Source organism: Oncorhynchus clarkii, chromosome 16 (genome assembly GCF_045791955.1).
Source record: "Oncorhynchus clarkii lewisi isolate Uvic-CL-2024 chromosome 16, UVic_Ocla_1.0, whole genome shotgun sequence".
NCBI lineage: Eukaryota > Metazoa > Chordata > Actinopteri > Salmoniformes > Salmonidae > Oncorhynchus > Oncorhynchus clarkii.
In genome coordinates, this window is record NC_092162.1 from 69866692 (window position 1) to 69888037 (window position 21346).

The window sequence follows — 21346 nt, forward strand, 5'->3', positions numbered from 1 at the left end:
AAACAGGGATTTTACTAGTTTTCAATGTCAGGAATTGTGAAAAACTGTGTTTAAATGTATCTGGCTAAGGTGCATGTAAACTTCCGACTTCAACTGTACCTTTACTTTAACTGCCCTCCCTCAGGGACAAATAGCAGCACCCCGACTGTTATTGTCTGACAGAAACATACTAGATGCTTTAAAATAGGTATATAAACATCGGCTGACGTAAGAAAGAGAGGATTACTCAAACCAGCGTCAGGCATCTTGATGGGGAGAAAAAAAAACTTCACCATAGTCAACTCTAAATACAGGGAGTTGTCCTACCAATATTAACCACGTGGAAGGAACCTTAACAGGCGTTTTCAGAAAGAATATAGACAATATCAGTGCTGGATTGATGAAGTAATACAATACATTGTCGTTAATGTGTGTAAAAGTGACCGTTATTGTCCGTTAAACTTGCCAATGAGAACCATTGGTGTCTGTCTCTGTCTGCGTCAGACTTTACGCGCATCACCGCATGTCATTTTCCACCAAGGAACTCACGGTGATTTTGCATCTCTGCGCGCAGAGAGATGCTGGTTTCGGAGGTTGTGCCTGAATGAAGATTTGCCTTACTAAATGTGTGAATTTTTAATTGTTTTGAGAACAAATACTTTTGCTGTTGTACTTTGAATAAGGTAAGGAGGGCATTTACGATTCTTAATCCTTTCTTTCCATCTAGCAACGCATTAGGCTACTCGATTGCATCATGAAATATCTAGGCTAATAATAAGATAATCGTTCAAGTCAATGGAAAATAATTGTCATGTCTCAGCTTTTCAAATCTGCATGATTGTTTCATAGGCTATTTCATACAGTAGCGTTGTCTTTTTGAAAGGGTTCGTCTTTTTTCCGTGCGATTTGAGGCTGAGCGCTCATTGGCGCGGTCACTCTAGGTTGCGGTGCTGTCCACAATATTTAGTTCGATTATAAAGCCCTACAATAAGCATCCCCGACGTTCAGGTATAGCATTTATTGAGTGATCAGGTCACATATGGAGGAAATAGGCTACCGTGCTCTGTCTTTGGATGCATGGACATCTTATTCGGGGTTTTCTTACCTTGACCTTGGCGACGATTCATGAAATGTGTCCTCCAGCTGTGCACTGTTTGAAGCAATAGTGTTTATTTTTTTCCACAAGGAGTCACACACGACACAGTGTACCTGTGGACATTAGGCCAATTGGCTATGACATGATGGTGTCTCTCAGTTGAGTTGGGCCTGGAGGAGGCACCCCTAAGTGGGAAGATGCTAGATGTCAAGATGCTATGGGATTTCAACTCAGTTTTTAAAAAGTCCCAAATCCTCTCAAAATCCTCACATGGAATAGAATCGTTTCTATAGAATATAATAATTTGTTGTCTTCAGAAAAGGCAATTATTTCCCCCAGTATACAACAATATACTATAGTTTTGAGTTTGACATGGGATGTACTGAAACTGTCCAAGAACAAGTGATTAGACTCAATATGGGTGGGCCATGGCCTGGATATATTTAATTCACTCCTAGCCTCTATCCCGGTCGTGAATAGGGTGTGATGTCTGGCAGGTTAAGGCTAGTTCACTTCTATTTTGTCACAGTAACTCTATGTGATTGGCAGCAGTCCTTCCAAGAGATGACAGTGACAGTCTGTGAGATAGTGAGAGGAGGAGAGGTTGGGTTTCACTGATGCTGCAGGGAGGGAATGTACATTTAACAGGAAGAACCATTGCCTAGCAACCCCATTTGGATAAAGTGGAGCATCTCCTCTAGAAATGGCACCACAAGGACCTGGACTGTTATGATTTAAGCAACAACTCTTCCCTGGAGAGATGGGGTCTTACTGGTTGGTCTGATTGCAGGTTTCAGCTATCTACTACTATCCAAATGCCCTTCTTAACTTAATTTTGTGTTGTTTACACAGGGTTTGTTACGTAGCGTCACTACTCTCCACATGTATAAAGGATCCATCCAGTTATTTGGCCTACAGAAATGCCATGATTCATAGTTGATGAGCAGACACGACAACAGTCTGGTTGATAAGGTCAAGGCTAAAGTGACAGACAGTCAGACAGGTCTGAGGGCCCCAGGATACTGTAGCTCATTTCTCTCTCTCTCTCTCTCTCTCTCTCTCTCTCTCTCTCTCTCTGACTTCCTACAGTGAGAAGTGAATCACTCAGTAGATTTTCATCTGATAAACTATCCCAACATCTACTAAACATAGTATTTAAGGCCAGAGGTTTCCAACTTGATCATGATTTGCGTACGCACCATAAATAGGAGGCCACTATAGGCCAGAAATAAATCATTGTCAAGTGTCAGTTGTGCAGAGGTGAGGACGGAGTCAGGCGCAGGACACCGAACCGAGTAAAATAACGTACTTTACTCTGAAAAATAAACAGCCAATAAATCCACGCAGGGATAACAAACCCGAACACAAAAGACTAACACAAAACCAGGAACAAACACGCACAAAACATAATGAGAACCAGAGGGTTAACACATGGAAACAGAAACGTGGATCGGTGGCAGCTAGAAAGCCGGTGACGACGACCGCCGAACGCCGCCCGAACAAGGAGAGGCACCAACTTCGGCGGTCAATAATCTCTAGGCTATGTCACAAATAGCACCCTATTCCCTATGTGGTGCACTAATTTTGATAGGGCTCTGGTCAAAAGTAGTGCACTAACTAGTCCGACGAGCCTGACGTGAATGACATACTGCTTTCCCCTGAACAGGCCCAGATCCCCGTCATTTGCGGGAAGAGAAGGCGGAGAAAATGGGGCCAGAGGGCAGGCTGCTTTCTGAGAATTCGTAGGCGATCAAATAAATCCCCACTGCCTTCCATTCTGCTAGCAAACGTGCAATCTTTCGAAAATAAAATCGATGACCTACGCGGACATTCAAAACTGTAATATCTTATGCTTCATGAAGTCGTGGCTGAATGAGGACATTATCAACATGCAGTTGGCTGGTTATATGCTGTATCAACAGGATAGAACAACAACGTCTGGTAAGACAAGGGGCGGCGGACTGTGTATTTTTGTAAATAACAGCTGGTGCACGATACCTAAGGAAGACTAGATTTTGCTCGCCTGAGGTTAAGTGTCTCATGATAAGCTGTAGACCACACAATCAGCTAAGAGAGTTTTCATCTGTATTTTTCCTTTGCTGTCTACATACACCACAGACTGATGCTAGCACTAAGATCGCACTCAATGAGCTATATTCCGCCAAAAGCAAACAGGAAAACTCTCACCCAGAGTTGGCGCTCCTAGTGGCCGGGGACTTTAATGCAGGGAAACTTAAATCAGTCTTACCAAATTTCTATCAGCATGTTAATTTAATGTCCAGATGGAAAAAAACTTTGAACGACTTTTACTCCACACACAGAGATGCATACAAAGCTCCCCTCAACCTCCATTTGGCAAATCCTGCTTACAAGCAAAAATTAAAGCAGGAAGCACCAGTGACTCGATCAATAAAAAAGTGGTCAGATGAAGCAGATGCTAAGTTACAAGATTGTTTTGCTAGCTCAGACCGGAATTTGTCCCGGGAAGCACAGCCGAGAGCAAATAACACTGGCAAATAACACTGAAACATGCATGAGAGCACCACCTGTTCCGGAAGACTGTGTGATCACACTCTCCGCAGCCTGCAGTCCATTGATTATTGATTTCCATTACCATTAATATTTATATATTTCTTCTGCTATTGGTCACTATTATTCCTCTTTACATGTATATATTACCATTAGTATATTGAGCCTCCCGAGTGGCGCAGCTGTCTAAGGCACTGCATCTCAGTGCAAGGGGCGTCACTACATTCCCAGGATTGAATCCAGGCTGAATCATATCTGGCCGTGATTGGGAGTCCCATAGGGCGGTGCACAGTTGGCCCAGCGTCGTCCGGGTTTGGCCAGGATAGGCCGATATTGTAAATGAGAATTTGTTCTTAACTGAATTGCCTAGTTAAATAAAGGTTAAATACTAAATATTACGAGAAGTATTTATATATTCCTGCTATCACACAATTTTCAGCCCTGTATATAACTACTAGTACATTTTTATTGTATAAACCCACCTCAACCAATCCAGTACCGCTGCACATCGAATAAGGTACTGGTACTGACCTGTATATACAACCAGTTCAGTATCCCTGTACATTGAATAAGGTACTGGTACTAACCTGTATATACAACCACTCCAGTATCCCTGTACGTTGAAAAAGGTACTGAGACTGATCTGTATATACAACCACTCCTGTACCCCTGTACGTTGAACATTCATTATCTTTCTATGTGTGCTGCGGCTGCATTGTGGTCATTCAGTCAGCTGTTCGTTCAACCGCAATTTTTTTAATAATAATAATAGTTTAAACGGTTATGACATTCTTAATTTATAACCATCGGTTACACGGTTATATTGTAATTGTGCCAGCCCTACCTACAGTTGAAGTCAAAAGTTTACATACACCTTAGCCAAATACATTTAAACTCAGTTTTTCACAATTCCTGATATGTAATCCTAGTAAAAATTCCCTGTTAGTTAGGATCACCACTTTATTTTAAGAATTTGAAATGACAGAATATAAGTAGAGAGAATTATTTATTTCAGCTTTTATTTCTTTCATCACATTCCCAGTGGGTCAGAAGTTGCATACACTCAATTAGTATTTGGTAGCATTGCCTTTAAATTGTTTAACTTGGGTCAAATGTTTCAGGTAGCCTTCCACAAGCTTCCCACAATAGGTTGGGTGAATTTTGGCCCATTCCTCCTGACAGAGCTGGTGTAACTGAGTCAGGTTTGTAGACCTCCTTTGCTCGCACACGCTTTTTCAGTTCTATGGGATTGAGGTCAGGTTTTTGTGATGGCCACTCCAATACCTTATTGTCCTTAAGCCATTTTGCCACAACTTTGGAAGTATGCTTGGGGTCATTGTCCATTTGGAAGACCCATTTGCGACCAAGCTTTAACTTCCTGACTGATGTCTTGAGATGTTGAGATGTTGCTTCAATATACCCACATAAATGTCATCCCTCATGAAGCCATCTATTTTGTGAAGTGCACCAGTCCCTCCTGCAGCAAAGCACCCCCACAACATGAGGCTGCCACCCCCGTGCTTCACGATTGGGATGGTGTTCTTCGGGCTTGCAAGCCTCCCCCTTTTTCCTCCGAACATAACGGTGGTCATTATGGCCAAACAGTTGTATTTTTGTTTCATCATACCAGAGGACATTTCTCCAAAAAGTACTATCTTTGTCCCCATGTGCAGTTGCAAACTGTAGTCTGGCTTTTTCTGGCGATTTTGGAGCAGTGCCTTCTTCCTTGCTGAGCAGCCTTTCAGGTTATGTCGATATAAATCAATTCAAATGTTATTGGTCCCATACACATGGTTAGCAGATGTTAAGTGTAACGAAATGCTTGAGCTTCTAGTTCTGACCATGCAGTAATATCTAACAAGTAATCTATCAATTTCACAACAACTACCTTATACACGCAAGTGTAAAGGAATTAATAAGAATATGTACATATAAATATCTGGATGAGCGATGGTCGAGCGGCATAGGCAAGATGCAGTAGATGGTATAGAGTACAGTATGAGATGAGTAATGTAGGGTATGTAAACATTACATGAAGTGGCATTGCTTCAAGTGACTAGAGATATGTTTATTTCTCCAGTAGCTAGAGATTTGAGTCAGTATGTTGGCAGCAGTCACTCAATGTTAGTGATGGCTGTTGAACAGTCTGATGGCCTTGAGATAGAAACTGTTTTTCAGTCTCTCGGTCCCAGCTTTGATGCACCTGTACTGACCTCGCCTTCTGGATGATAGCAGGGTGAACAGGCAGTGGCTCGGGGGGTTGTTGTCCTTGATGATATTTTTGGCCTTCCTGTGACATCGGGTGGTGTAGGTGTACTGGAGGGCAGGTAGTTTGCCCCCGGTGATGCATTGTGCAGACCTCACTACCCTCTGGAGAGCCTTACGGTTGTGGGCGGAGAAGTTGCCGTAACAGACAGTGATACAGCCCGACAGGATGCTTTCGATTGTGCATCTGTAAAAGTTTATGAGTGTTTTCGGTGACAAGACAAATTTCTTCAGCGCCTGTCAGACTGCACCTTCTTCACCACGCTGTCTGTGTGGGTGACCATTTTAGTTTGTCCATGATGTGTATGCCGAGGAACTTAAAACTTTCCATATTCTGCACTACTGTCCTGTCAATGAGGATAGGGGGCTGCTCCCTCTGCTTTTTCCTGAAGTCCACGATCATCTCCTTTGATTTGTTGACGTTGAGTGTGAGGTTATTTTCCTGACACCACACTCTGAGGGCCCTCACCTCCTCCCTATAGGCCGTCTCGTTGTTGTTGGTAATCAAGCCTACCACTGTAGTGTTGTCTGCAAACTTGATGATTGAGTTGGAGGCGTGCATGGCCACGCAGTCATGGGTGAACAGGGAGTACAGGAGAGGGCTGAGAACACACCCTTGTGGGGCCCCAGTGTTGAGAATCAGCGGGGTGAAGATTAGAGGTCGACCGATTAATCGGAATGGCCGATTTATTAGGGCCGATTTCAAGTTTTCATAACAATCGGAAATCGGTATTTTTGAACGCCGATTTGCCGTTTTTTTACACCTTTATTTAACGAGGCAAGTCAGGTAATTAAGAACACATTCTTATTTTCAAGGAATGGTGGGCTAACTGCCTTGTTTAGGGGTACCTTGTCAGCTCTGGAATTCAATCTTTCAACCTTACGGTTAACTAGTCCAACGCTCTAACCACCTGCCTCTCGTTGCACTCCACGAGGAGCCTGCCTGTTACGTGTAGAAGCCAAAGTAAGTTGCTAGCTAGCATTAAACTTATCTTATAAAAAACAATTAATCTGTAAGGTACTGGGTGTCGTGAGGGTGAAGTCAGGTGCAGGAAAGCAGAGAGTTCAATATAGTGCTCCTTTAATGCACACACGGTGAACCACGGCCACCCCACATTTGGGTTCTCAAACAAAATGCCCCAGACACAGGGAACGAAAACAGTCCAGCACTAAATACACGAACACGTTCGTCTGTAGCAAACAACAGGCCTCGAGGTCGACCCGGAGGACGAGGCGCAGGGCGATCCGAATGGAGGCGATGGAAATCCCTCAACATTGACGGATCCAAAATGTCCCCCACCGGTACCCAGCACCTCTCCTCCGGACCGTACACATCCCAGTCCACGAGGTACTGCAGGCCCCTCACCCGGCGTCTCGAGTCCAGAATGGCCCGTATCGTGTACGCCGGGGACCCCTCGATGTCCAGAGGGGGAGGAGGGACCTCCGGCACCTCATCGTCCTGCAGGGGACCAGCTACCACCGGCCTGAGGAGAGACACATGAAACGAGGGGTTAATATGATAATAGGAAGGGAGTTGTAATCGATAACACACCTCGTTTATTCTCCTCAGGACTTTGAAGGGCCCTACACACTGCGGCCCCAGCTTCCGGCAGGGCAAACGGAGGGGCAGGTTTCGGGTCGAGAGCCAGACCCTGTCCTCCGGTACAAACACCGGGGCCTCACTGCGGTGGCGGTCAGCACTCGTTCTCTGCCGTCCACTAGCTTGTTGGTGAGATTCCTGGACGGCCCTCCAAGTCTCTTTGGAGCGCTGCAACCATTCCTCCACCGCAGGAGCCTCGGTCTGGCTCGGATGCCAGGGTGCCAGGACCGGCTGGTACCCCAACACACACTGTAAGGGGGACACGTCCGTGAACAGCGCCTTCAACCTGTTGAAAGCTCCGTCTGCCTCTGCTGACCACCGCAACTGCACTGGGCCCCCCTTCAGCAGTGAGGTAATGGGAGCCGCTATCTGGCCAAAACCCCGGATAAACCTCCGGTAGTAGTTGGCAAAGCCCCAAAACCGCTGCACCTCTTTTACCTTGTTCGGAGTCGGCCAATTACGCACAGCCTTAATGCGGTCACCCTCCATCACCACCCCCGAGGTGGAAATGCGATAACCCAGAAAAGAGACGGTTCGTTTGGAGAACACACACTTCTCAGCCTTGACGTATAGGTCATGCTCCAGCAGTCTACCAAGCACCTTGCTTACCAGAGACACAGCGAGTGGCTGAGTAGATCAGAATGTCATCGATATAAACAACCACTCCCTGCCCGTGCAGGTCCCTGAGAATCTCGTCTACAAAGAATGGAAAAACGGCTGGAGCATTCTTTAACCCATACGGCATGACGCGGTACTCATAGTGGCCCGATGTGGTACTAAATGCGGTTTTCCACTCATCTCCCTTCCGAATACGCACCAGACTATACGCGCTCCTGAGATCCAGTTTTGTGAAGAACTGCGCTCCGTGAAATTATTCCACCTGCGCTCCGTGAAATTATTCCACCGCCGTAGCAATAAGAGGTGGGTAACTAAACCCCACTGTGATGGCATTTAGACCTCTATAATCAATAGACGGACGCAAACCTCCCTCCTTTTTCTTCACAAAAAAGAAACTCGAGGAGACGTGTGAGATGGAGAACCGAATGTACCCCTGTCCCAGAGACTCCGTGACATATGTCTCCATAGCCAATGTCTCCTCTTGGGACAATGGGTACAGGTGACTCTTGGGAAGTTTACCTGGAGATCTATCACAATCCCTTCCCGGTCGATGAGGTGGTAATTTAGTCGCTTTCTTTTTACTGAAAGCGATTGCCAAATCGGCATACACGGTGGGAATGCACACCGTGGGACCCTGGCCTGGACTCTCCACCGACGTGGCACCGATGGAAACTCCCAGACACCTTCCAGAACACTCCTCTGACCACCCCTGGAGAACCCCCTGTCTCCACGAAACTTTAGGATTGTGCCGGGCCAGCCAGGGAATCCCTAGCACCACTGGAAATGCGTGCAAATCAATGATATAGAGACTGATACGCTCCCTATGATTCCCCTGCATTACCATGTCCAGTGGAACCGTGGTCTCCCTGACCACCCCTGACCCTAATGGCCAGCTATCTAGGGAGTGCACGGGAAAGGGAGAATCTATCGGCACAAGCGGAACACCTAGCTTAAGGGCGAGTCCGCAATCCATAAAGTTCCCAGCTGCGCCTGAATCGACTAGCACCCTATGCTGGGAAGAGGGAAAAAATTTAAGAAAAACATTCAAGACAAACATGTGACCAACAGGGGGTTCTGGGTGAGTTTGGTGCTGACTCACCTGGGGTGATCGAGAAGTGTTCCGCCTGCCATCTCGACTCCCAGACGGACCCCCCCAGCACCAATCGGCCGTGTGTCCTCTCCGACCACAGCTGGTGCAGGGGGGGCCTCATCCTCCGGTACCCCTCGGCACGGCCCCTCCCAACTCCATCGGAACGGGAGCGAAGGTGCTGGGTGGTGGAACGCACAGGACCCTCTCCGAACGCCCGCGGGCAGCCAGCAGATTGTCCAGTCGGATGGACATGTCAATCATCTCATCCAGGGAAAGAGCGGTGTCCCGACACGCTAGCTCCCTGCGGACGTCCTCCCGGAGACTACACCGGTAGTGGTCGATAAGGGCCCTGTCGTTCCACCCAGATCCTGCTGCCAAGGTCCGGAACTCCAGCGCGTAATCCTGGGCGCTCCTCTTCTCCTGCCTGAGATGGAATAGTCGTTCTCCCGCCGCTCGGCCCCCTGGAGGGTGGTCAAACACGGCACGGAAACGACGGAAAAACTCTGGGTAGTGCTCCTTCGCTGAGTCTGGGCCATTCCAGACTGCGTTCGCCCACTCCAGAGCACGCTTCGTGAGGCAGGAGATGAGGACACTCACCCTCTCCGCTCCCGAGGGAGTGGGTCTTATGGTGGCCAGGTACAGTTCCAGTTGGAGTAAGAACCCCTGGCACCCTTCCGCCACTCCATCATAATCCCTCGGGAGCGTAAGACGGAAAGAGCTGGAGCCGGGGGATGGGGAGTCCTGAGCTGGGGGAGCCGAAGGTGGAGAGAGGAGACCACTCCTCGCCCATCGGTCCATTCTCTCCATCACCTGATCCAGCTGTTCCGATCCGATGGAGAACGGTGGTATGGTGGAGAACCCGTTCCTCCATCTATGGGAGAGGGTTGGCCGCTGCTCCTGCTGACTACATTTTCTTGGTGCGGGATTCTGTAAGGTACTGGGTGTCGTGAGGGTGAAGTCAGGTGCAGAAAAGCAGAGAGTTCAATATAGTGCTCTTTGCACACACGGTGAACCACGGCCACCCCACTTTTGGGTGCTCAAACAAAATGCCCCAGACACAGAGAACGAAAACAGTCCAGCACTAAATACACAAACACGTTAGTCTAGCAAACACCAGGGTTACAATGATCAATCCCGCACAAAGAAACGGACGAGCCGGCTGACTAATAAAACCCAACTAATACAACCAACTCAAAACAGGTGTAATCAATAAACACATAAGGAGGGGGAGAAAAGAATCAGTGGCAGCTAGTAGGCCGGCGACGATGACCGCCGAGCGCCACCGAAAAGGAAGGGGAGCCATCTTCGGTCGGAGACGCGACAGAATCAATCAATCATAATCACTAGTTAACTACACATGGTTGATGATATTACTAGTTTATCTAGCGTGTCCTGCGTTGCATATAATCAATGCAACGCAGGGGGATGATTTAACAAAAGCGCATTTGCGGAAAAAAGCACAATCGTTGCACGACTGTACCTAACCTAAACACCAATGCCTTTCTTAAAATCAATATACAGAAGTATATATTTTTAAACCTGCATATTTAGCTAAAAGAAATCCAGGTAAGCAGGCAATATTAACCAGGTGAAATTGTGTCACTTCTCTTGCGTTCATTGCACGCAGAGCAACCGGTATCAGCTTTTTTTGGTCCTCCAATAATCGGTATCGGTATCGGCGTTGAAAAATCATAATCGGTCAACCTCTAGTGGAGATGTTGTTTCCTACCCTCACCACCTGGGCGCGGCCTTTCAGAAAGTCCAGGACCCAGTTGCACAGGGCAGGGTTGAGACCCAGGGTCTCGAGCTTAATGACGAGTTTGGAGGGTACTATGGTGTTAAATGCTTAGCTGTAATCGATGAACAGCATTCTTAAATAGGTATTCCTCTTGTCCAGATGGGTTAGGGCAGTATGCAGTGTGATTGTGAGTGTTGTCTGTGGACCTATTGGGGCAGTAAGCAAATTGGAGTGGGTCTAGGGTGTCAGGTAGGGTGGAGGTGATATGATTCTCGACTAGTCTCTCAAAGCACTTCATGATGACAGAAGTGAGTGCTACGGGGCGATAGTCATTTAGCTCAGTTACCTTAGCTTTCTTGGGAACAGGAACAATGGTGGCCCTCTTGAAGCATGTGGGAACAGCAGACTGGGATAGGAATTGATTATATATGTCCTTAAACACACCAGCCAGTGGCTGCGCATGCACTGAGGACACGGCTACGGGTGCCATCTGGGCCGGCAGCCCAGAGGGTTAAGACCTTTAAATGTTTTACTCACGTTGGCCGGGGTGAAGGAGAGCTTGCAGGTTTTGGTAACGGGTCGTGTCAGTGGCACTGTATTGTCCTCAAAGCGAGCAAAGAAGTTGTTTAATTTGTCTGGGAGCAAGACGCTGGTGTCCGCGACTGGGCTGGTTTTCTTTTTGTAATCCGTGATTGACTGTAGACCCTGCCACATACGTCTCGTGTCTAGGCCGTTGAATTGCGACTCTACTTTGTCTCTATACTGACGCTTAGCTTGTTTGATTGCCTTGCGAAGGGAATAGCTAAACTGTTTGTATTCGGTCATGTTTCCGGTCTCCTTGCCATGATTAAAAGCAGTGGTTTGCACTTTCAGTTTTGCGTGAATGCTGCCATCAAGCCACGGTTTCTGGTTGGGGAAGGTTTTAATAGTCACCTTGGGTACAACATCACCGATGCACTTGTTAATAAACTCGCTCACCGAATCAGAGTGTACATCAATGTTGTTGTCTGAGGCTATCCGGAACATATTCCAGTCCACGTGATCGAAGCAATCTTGAAGCGTGGAATCCGATTGGTCGGACCAGCGTTGGAACAGACCCCAGCATGGGCGTTTCCTGTTTTAGTTTCTGTCTATAGGCTGGGAGCTACAAAATGAGTCGTGGTCAGATTTGCCAAAAGGGACTATAGGACTTGTTTTACTGTGGATATAGATACTTTTGTAGCTGTTTCCTCCAGCATTTTCACAAGGTACTCTGCTGCTGTTCTGTGATTGATTTGCACTTCTCGCACCAAAGTACGTTCATCTCTAGGAGACAGAACGCGTCTCTTTCCTGAGCTGTATGGCGGCTGCATGGTCCCATGGTGTTTATACTTGCGTACTATTGTTTGTACAGATGAACGTGGTACCTTCAGGCGTTTGGAAATTGCTCCCAAGGATGAACCAGACTTGTGGAGGTCTACAATTTTTTTCCTGAGGTCTTGGCTGATTTCTTTTGATTTTCCCATGATGTCAAGCTAAGAGGCACTGAGTTTGAAGGTAGCCCTTGAAAAACATCCACAGGTACACCTCCAATTGACTCAAATGATGTCAATTAGCCTATCAGAAGCTTCTAAAGCCATAGCATTATTTTCTGGAATTGTCCAAGCTGTTTAAAGGCACAGTCAACTTAGTGTATGTAAACTTCTGACCCACTGGAATTGTGATACAGTGAATTATAAGTGAAATAATCTGTCTGTAAACAATTGTTGGAAAAATTACTTGTGTCATGCAGAAAGTAGATGTCCTAATAATTCATGGGACTGACATAAATACAGCTGAATCATGCTGAAATGTTAGGCTCTTTGATCAAAACTACTGTGGTTTTAAAGAGCCCGTACAGGAGGGGAGAGGAGACTGCTGTGGATAGGGTGTCTGTATTTGTCTAGTTGCATAAGATATAGACATTGAGCTTTTGTCGCTGTAAATTATCTGTGTTTTAAGGCATATACAGAATTCCAAGTCTGATTGTTTAGGACATAGAAAGATTTATCTAACCAACTCGTAACTTGTCTCTTTCCAGGTTCAAGACAAAAAACATCTTTACGCCTCTATCTGTGGAATCTACCTTTTGACCATCTCTGACCCCTTCTGACATCGTACCCCTGACCCTAGACCACCCTCACCATCCACCGCCACCATGCCTAAAAACAGCAAGGTGACCCTGGGACTCCCTCACAGTGATCCCGTCACTGAGTCAGTGGCGGACCTCCTGACCCTGGCCGAGCCCCTGGATTATAAGAGTAGCCGGATGAGTATGGGTCTCAGCCCCGGGGCCCAGCCAGCCATGGGCAAGGGCCTGCTGCCTTCTCCAGGGGACGAGGAGGGGAGGCCGGCCTGGAACAGCAAGCTGCAGTACATCCTGGCCCAGGTCGGGTTCTCTGTGGGGCTGGGCAATGTCTGGAGGTTCCCCTACCTGTGTCAGAAGAACGGAGGAGGTGGGTAAACGCTGGGGAATCTGGGTATTGTACTTAGTTACTGGTGGGGATTCTGGATAGTGTAGTCACAGGGGGGATATGGGTACCTTAGTCTTTGTCGGGATTATCTGTGGGGCTGGGAAACATTTGGAGGTTCCTCTACCTGTGTCACAAGAACAGAGGAGGTGGGTTCTGGGTATTGTAGTCACTCTTGGAGTGGGGGATATGGATACTGTTGTCACTAGTGGGGATTATGGATATTGTATTTTCGGTGGGGTGGGCTTCCCTATAGGCCTCGCTATCGTATTGAGGTTCCTCTACCTAGGCCGGAAGAATGGAGGAGCTGGGTATTGTAGTCACCGGAGATTCTGGGCACTGTAGTCAATCTGCATACTGTAATTACTAGTGAGGGTTTTTTGGAACTCTGTGAAGCAGTTACTGTGTTATAATTTATTTATTTTATAGATTTTATTTTACCTTTATTTAACCAGGTAGGCAAGTTGAGAACAAGTTCTCATTTACAATTGCGACCTGGCCAAGATAAAGCAAAGCAGTTCGACAGATACAACGACACAGAGTTACACATGGAGTAAAACAAACATACAGTCAATAATACAGTATAAACAAGTCTATATACAATGTGAGCAAATGAGGTGAGAAGGGAGGTAAAGGCAAAAAAGGCCATGGTGGCAAAGTAAATACAATATAGCAAGTAAAACACTGGAATGGTAGTTTTGCAATGGAAGAATGTGCAAAGTAGAAATAAAAATAATGGGGTGCAAAGGAGCAAAATAAATAAATAAATTAAATACAGTTGGGAAAGAGGTAGTTGTTTGGGCTAAATTATAGGTGGGCTATGTACAGGTGCAGTAATCTGTGAGCTGCTCTGACAGTTGGTGCTTAAAGCTAGTGAGGGAGATAAGTGTTTCCAGTTTCAGAGATTTTTGTAGTTCGTTCCAGTCATTGGCAGCAGAGAACTGGAAAGAGAGGCGGCCAAAGAAAGAATTGGTTTTGGGGGTGACTAGAGAGATATACCTGCTGGAGCGTGTGCTACAGGTGGGAGATGCTATGGTGACCAGCGAGCTGAGATAAGGGGGGACTTTACCTAGCAGGGTCTTGTAGATGACATGGAGCCAGTGGGTTTGGCGACGAGTATGAAGCGAGGGCCAGCCAACGAGAGCGTACAGGTCGCAATGGTGGGTAGTATATGGGGCTTTGGTGACAAAACGGATTGCACTGTGATAGACTGCATCCAATTTGTGAAGTAGGGTATTGGAGGCTATTTTGTAAATGACATCGCCAAAATCGAGGATTGGTAGGATGGTCAGTTTTACAAGGGTATGTTTGGCAGCATGAGTGAAGGATGCTTTGTTGCGAAATAGGAAGCCAATTCTAGATTTAACTTTGGATTGGAGATGTTTGATATGGGTCTGGAAGGAGAGTTTACAGTCTGACCAGACACCTAAGTATTTGATAATGATGATCATGAAGACCCATGCTGTGTATGTATCAGAACACGCTCATCCTTTACAGCTTTACAAGGCTTTACAGGTTTACAAGGCTTTACAGCTTTACAAGGCTTGAGAAAGTGCAGTTTGTTTTGATGTCACCAGTCACCCCAGGCTGGTGGAGAAATGGTGGGGGGTAAGAGCATCACATCTCTCGACAAGGCGGGTCATTGTTCTGGCAGACTGGACAGGTGTGAAATAGCAGGCAGTTGTAGCTGTCACTATTCACATTTTCTATGGTGTAGTAACAGGCTGAGTCAGGGAACATCCAATAGGTGACCCTGAGCATCTTGTTCACTTGTTGCAACAAGGATAAACATGGTGAAGGACTATAATACATTTGACTTCAAAGATATACTGCCCTTGGCTATACTAGTACTATAATACCCTAGTATCCTCTAGTACAGTGTTTCAAAGATATACTGCCCTTGGCTATACTAGTACTATAATACCCTAGTATAGTGTTTCCCAAAACGCGAGGGGATGGAAGGTGGGTGCGGATCCCCCCTCCGTCTTAAAATAAATGAATAAATAAATATATATATATATATATATATATACAGTATATTACGGTTACATACAGTATATACATACAGTAGCAGTCAAAGGTTTGGAAACACCTACTCATTCAAGGGTATTTCTGTATTTTTACTATTTTCTACATTGTAGAATAATAGTGAAGACATCAAAACTATGAAATAACACATATGGAATCATGTAGTAATTTAAAAAAAATCTAAATATATTTTAACTTTGAGATTCTTCAAAATAGTCAAAACATAGCCTTGATGACATATTTGCACACTCTTGGCATTCTCTCAACCAGCTTCACCTGGAATGCTTTTCCAACAGTCTTGAAGTAGTTCCCACATATGCTGAGCACTTGTTGTCTGCTTTTCCTTCACTCTGCGGTCCAACTCATCCCAAACCATCTCAATTGTGTTGAGGTCGGGTGATTGTGGAGGCCAGGTCATCTGATGCAGCACTCATCACTCTCCTTCTTGGTCAAATAGCCCTTACACAGCCTGGAGGTGTGTTAGGTCATTGTCCTGTTGAAAAACAAATGATAGTCCCACTAAGCACAAACCACATGGGATGGCGTATCGCTGTAAAATGCTGTGATAGCCATGCTGGTTAAGTGTGCCTTGAATTCTAAGTAAATCAAGACAGTGTCACCAGCAAAGCACCCCCACACCATCACACCTCCTCCTCCATGATTCATGGTGGGAACCATACATGCATAGATCATCCGTTCACCTACTCTGCGTCTCACAAAGACACAGCGGTTGGGACAAAAAATCTCAGATTTGGACACATCAGACAAAAGGACAGATTTTTACCGGGCTAATGTCAATTTTTTGTGTTTCTTGGCCCAAAACAAGTCTGTTCTTCTTATTAGTGTCCTTTAGTAGTGGTTTCTTTGCAGCAGTTCGGCCATGAAGGCCTGATTCACACAGTCTCCTCTGAACAGTTGTTGAGATGTGTCTTTTATTTCTGAAGCATTTATTTGGGCTGCAATGTGAGGTGCAGTTAACTCTAATGAACTTATCCTCTGCAGCAGAGGTAACTCTGGGTCTTCCTTTCCTGTGGCGGTCCTCATGAGAGCCAGTTTCTTCACAGCGCTTGATGGTTTTTGGCGACTGCACTTGAAGAAACTTTGAAAGTTCTTGAAATGTTCAGGATTGACTGACCTTCATGTCTTAAAGTAATGATGGACTGTCGTTTCTCTTATCTTATTTGAGCTGTTCTTGCCAGATTATGGACATGGTCTTTTACCAAATAAGGCTATATTCTGTATACCACTCTAACCTTATCACAACACTCAATGCAGCTTCAAATGCATTAAGAAGGAAATAAATTCCTGTTATTTGAAATGCATTCCAGGTGACTAAATCATTAAGCTGGTTGAGACAATGACAAGAGTGTGCAAAGCTGTCATCAAGGAAAAGGGTGGCTATTATATATAATAACATTTTGATTTGTTTAACACTCTTTTGTTACTACATGATTCCATATGTGTTATTTCAATGTAGAAAATAGTAAAAATAAAGAAAAACACTTAATGAGTAGGTGTTCAATATATATATATATATATATATATAATTTTTTTGAGGAACTCAGTCAGTCTCAACTTACTCTTGAAAGTCGTGTGCCATCAGGTGCCATTTCTAAACTGTTGTGTCCCAGTGAAACCTGACACCGTGGTAGCCTGTAACCTCAAGTCCAGGCTTGTCCTAGTGATGATTGATTCTGATGCTCCTTGACAGCCCATTTGTGTCTCCCTACGTCTCCTCCTCTCCTCTCCTCTCCTCTCCTCTCCTCTCCTCTCCTTTCCTCTTCTCTCCTCTCCTCTCCTCTCCTCTCCTCTCCTCTCGTCTCGTCTCCTCCTCTCCTCTCCTCCTCTCTCCTCTCGTCTCGTCTCCTCTCCTCTCCTCTCGTCTCGTCTTCTCGTCTCCTCTCGTCTCGTCTCCTCCTCTCCTCTCCTCTCGTCTCGTCTCGTCTCCTTCTCTCTCCTCTCGTCTCGTCTCGTCTCCTCCTTTCCTCTCCTCTCGTCTCCTCCTCTCTCCTCTCGTCTCCTCTCGTCTCGTCTCGTCTCCTCCTCTCTCCTCTCGTCTCGTCTCCTCCTCTCCTCTCCTCTCTCTCTCTCTTCCTCCTTTGCCCCCTCCTTCATGTTCTCTCTATTCTATTGCCTTTTGATGAAAGGCCAGTAGAGATGATATTGAACAAAGGCTACAGTATTACAGTGCTCAATTACAGCAGCAAAAAGCACCACTATATTATAAGCCCTCCATCAAAATAATTGTGTTCCAAAGAGTAAAGAGCATTATAAACCTGAAGGGCTTTCGCTCTGCTGTGTTTGGATCCGCACAACCAGTCCAGGCCTCCTAGTCCCAGGTGTGTTATTACTGGGATTTGTTTTCTGGTCTCCTGGAATAGCAGCAGCAAGTGAGAGTTGGCTGGCAGCCATGGTTGTGTTGATTAGGGTATTCATTGGGGTGCAAATGTGCTGTTTGTGAGTGAGTGAGTGAGTGAGTGAGGCTGCAGAAGACACAGAGAGACAGGAAGTGGTGAGGCTGCAGAAGACAGAGAGATATGGGAAGTGGTGAGGCTCCAGAAGACACAGAGAGATATGGGAAGTGGTGAGGCTGCAGAAGACACAGAGAGACAGGAAGTGGTGAGACTGCAGAAGACAGAGAGAGACAGGAAGTGGTGAGGCTGCAGAAGACAGAGAGAGACAGGAAGTGGTGAGACTGCAGAAGACAGAGAGAGACAGGAAGTGGTGAGGCTGCAGAAGACAGAGAGATATGGGAAGTGGTGAGGCTGCAGAAGACACAGAGAGACAGGAAGTGGTGAGGCTGCAGAAGACAGAGAGAGACAGGAAGTGGTGAGGCTGCAGAGGACACAGAGAGACAGGAAGTGGTGAGGCTGCAGAGGACACAGAGAGACAGGAAGTGGTGAGGCTGCAGAGGACACAGAGAGACAGGAAGTGGTGAGGCTGCAGAAGACACAGAGAGACAGGAAGTGGTGAGGCTGCAGAAGACACAGAGAGACAGGAAGTGGTGAGGCTGCAGAAGACACAGAGAGACAGGAAGTGGTGAGGCTGCAGAAGACACAGAGAGACAGGAAGTGGTGAGGCTGCAGAAGACACAGAGAGACAGGAAGTGGTGAGGCTGCAGAAGACAGAGAGAGACAGGAAGTGGTGAGACTGCAGAAGACTGAGAGAGACAGGAAGTGGTGAGGCTGCAGAGGTAGGATAATAGAAAACAGGACCATGACAAACCAGTCTGTCTTTCTTTGTTTCGTTTGAGACATTTCTTTCCATGTGAAATATAGTGTGCTAGCCTTTTCCTTCCATCCAGAAGGCTGTTTCAATTTGACCTTTACTGACTTGTACCTAACCTTCTTCCTCTTCATTCTCCCTCTCCTTCTCATTCCTCTTTCTTCCACTTCTCCTTCCCTTTCACTCTTCCCCTCCCTCCACCCCCTTCCCCTCTCAGGTGCGTACCTGGTCCCGTACTTCATCCTCCTCATCCTCATCGGGATCCCTCTGTTCTTCCTGGAACTGGCGGTGGGACAGAGGATTAGGAGAGGCAGCATCGGGGTGTGGAACTACGTTTACCCCCAGCTAGGAGGCATCGGGGTCTCCAGTCTAATGGTGAGAGGCTTGCACACACACACACACACACACACACTAAAGGACTGTGGCGGTCATTTTGTCAGCCCGGTGAATGTCGTGCAAATAACTGCTGGTCTCATGGTACTTGACCGTTAATTACAATAAACGCGTTTAGCATCTCTAGGCTTTGAGCCACTGGTGCGGACCTTTAGCACATCTACATTTAAAAAAGTCTAATACATCCATTTGAATGTAGCCTACACCATCACACAATAAATCCATCATTTATTTAAGCAGGTTTAAAGAAATGTTATGATATGAAGAAAATTGTACCTATTTCGGAAGAACAGAATAGCATATTCTGAGACGACCTTATGTCAGGGCCCTGATCTGTAGGCTGTGGGCTACTTTAGTTAATGTAGCAGACAAGATTGGTTTTCATTCCTGTGGTATCATTTTATAGTGAGAAGAATACAATTGAACATAGCTGAATAAAATATAAAATATATTTTTCCCAAATGATTTCCGAGGGAATAATATAATAATAAAGCCTACTAATGTACAGGACACACCTACTCATTCAAGGGTTTCTTTATTTTTACTATTTTCTACATTGTAGAATTATCATGACACACGGTGAGACCCAGATGTAGACACAGGAGGCAGATGGTTGGAGTCTTACAATGTTAATTAATCCAAAAGGAGTAGGCAAGAGAATGGCTGTGGACAGGCAAAAAGGTCAAAACCAGATCAGAGTCCAGGAGGTACAGAGTGGCAGGCTCGTGGTCAAGGCAGGCAGAATGGTCAGGCAGGCGGGTACAAAGTCCAGAAACAGGCAAAGGTCAAAACCAGGAGGATTAGAAAAAGGAGAAATGCAAAAAGCAGGAGAACGGGAAAACCACTGGTTGACTTGGAAACATACAAGACAAACTGGCACAGAGAGACAGGAAATACACTGGGGAAAATCAGCGACACCTGTAGGGGGTGGAGACAGTCACAAGAACAGGTGAAACAGATCAGGGCGTACCCCACCTGTCGTCCTACCTGGGTACCTACGATGAGGGCCAGGTCCAAGATGTCTTTACCAGGAACCCAGCACCTCTCCTCCAGGCCATGACCCTCCCAGTCAACCAGGTACTGGAAACCCCTGCCCCGTGGTCGAACCTTCAGGAGTCGTCTCACCGTATACGCTGGCTGGCCATCGATTACCCGGGGGGCGGAATGGGCCTGGTAAAACAGACAAAGGACAGTGAGACACATGCTTAATTCTGGACACATGGAAAGTAGTATGGATACGGAGGGTACGGGGTAACACAAGACGGACAGCAGTGGAACTCAGGACTCTGGAGATGGGAAAAGGGCCAATGATCCGGGGAGACACTCCCCGGCCAGGTCCCGAGTGGAAAGCCATATAAAGCCATATCCTCTGCCCAATGCAGCCGAGGGGAGCTGGGGTCCGGCAACAGCCCGCTTGTCGACGATACCTGGAGTTGGTCGTGAGAATAGCCGACAGAGGTGGACATCGACAGAGGTGGACAAACATCTGGGCCGAGGGTACGCTGACCTCCTGCTCTTGTTCCGGGAAGACTGGAGGCTGATACCCCATGGAGCACTCGAAAGGGGAGAGTCCCATGGCAGAACAGGGAAGGGTGTTCCTGGCATACTCCAGACAGACCAGTTGTTGGCTCCAGGTAGTGGGATTGGTTGAGACTAGGCATCTCAGTGTGGTTTCCAGGTCTTGGTTGGCTCGCTCCGACTGACTGTTGGTTTGGGGATGGAATCCAGATGACAGGCTGGCCGACGGCCCAATAAGGGTGCAGAATGCCTTCCAGAACTGAGACGAGAACTGAGGACCCCGATCAGAGACCATGTCTACCGGGAGTCCGTGGATCCGGAAGACATGCTGCATCATAAGCTGAGCCGTCTCCTTGGCAGAAGGTAGTTTGGGGAGAGGGATGAAATGGGCGGCCTTGGAAAACCGGTCGACTACTGTCAGAATGACAGTGTTGCCATCAGACGAAGGGAGCCCAGTGACAAAGTCCAGAGACATATGAGACCAGGGATGATGAGGGACCAGTAGTGGCTGCAGAAGGACAGAAGGAGCTTGCCGTAGAGTCTTGTTTTGAGCACACACTGGGCATGCGGCGACGAAGGCTGAGACATCAGGAACCATTGTGGGCCACCAGAAGCGTTGTCAAAGGAAGGCTGGTGTACGACGGGACCCTGGATGACAGGTCAGCCTGGAGGAATAAGCCCATTCCAGGAACCGGGACTGGACTGGATTAGGGACAAAAATCTGGTTAGCCAGGCTCCCTTCAGGTCCAGGCTGGGATCGTTGTGCCTCGCGGATCAG

At 46.8% G+C, this 21346-nt stretch overlaps 1 protein-coding gene across 1 annotated transcript in view; it reads left to right on the forward strand.

The window, feature by feature from the left end:
- The first annotated feature begins 535 nt into the window (after positions 1-535).
- Positions 536-21346, forward strand: part of LOC139368986 (solute carrier family 6 member 17) — a 48838-nt gene continuing 28027 nt past the window's right edge. Inside the window, exons 1-3 of the mRNA XM_071108521.1 lie at positions 536-662; positions 12975-13389; positions 18875-19032. Coding sequence (XP_070964622.1) covers positions 13092-13389; positions 18875-19032 — 456 coding nt within the window. The 5' untranslated portion in view covers positions 536-662; positions 12975-13091. The remainder of the gene's footprint in view (positions 663-12974; positions 13390-18874; positions 19033-21346) is intronic.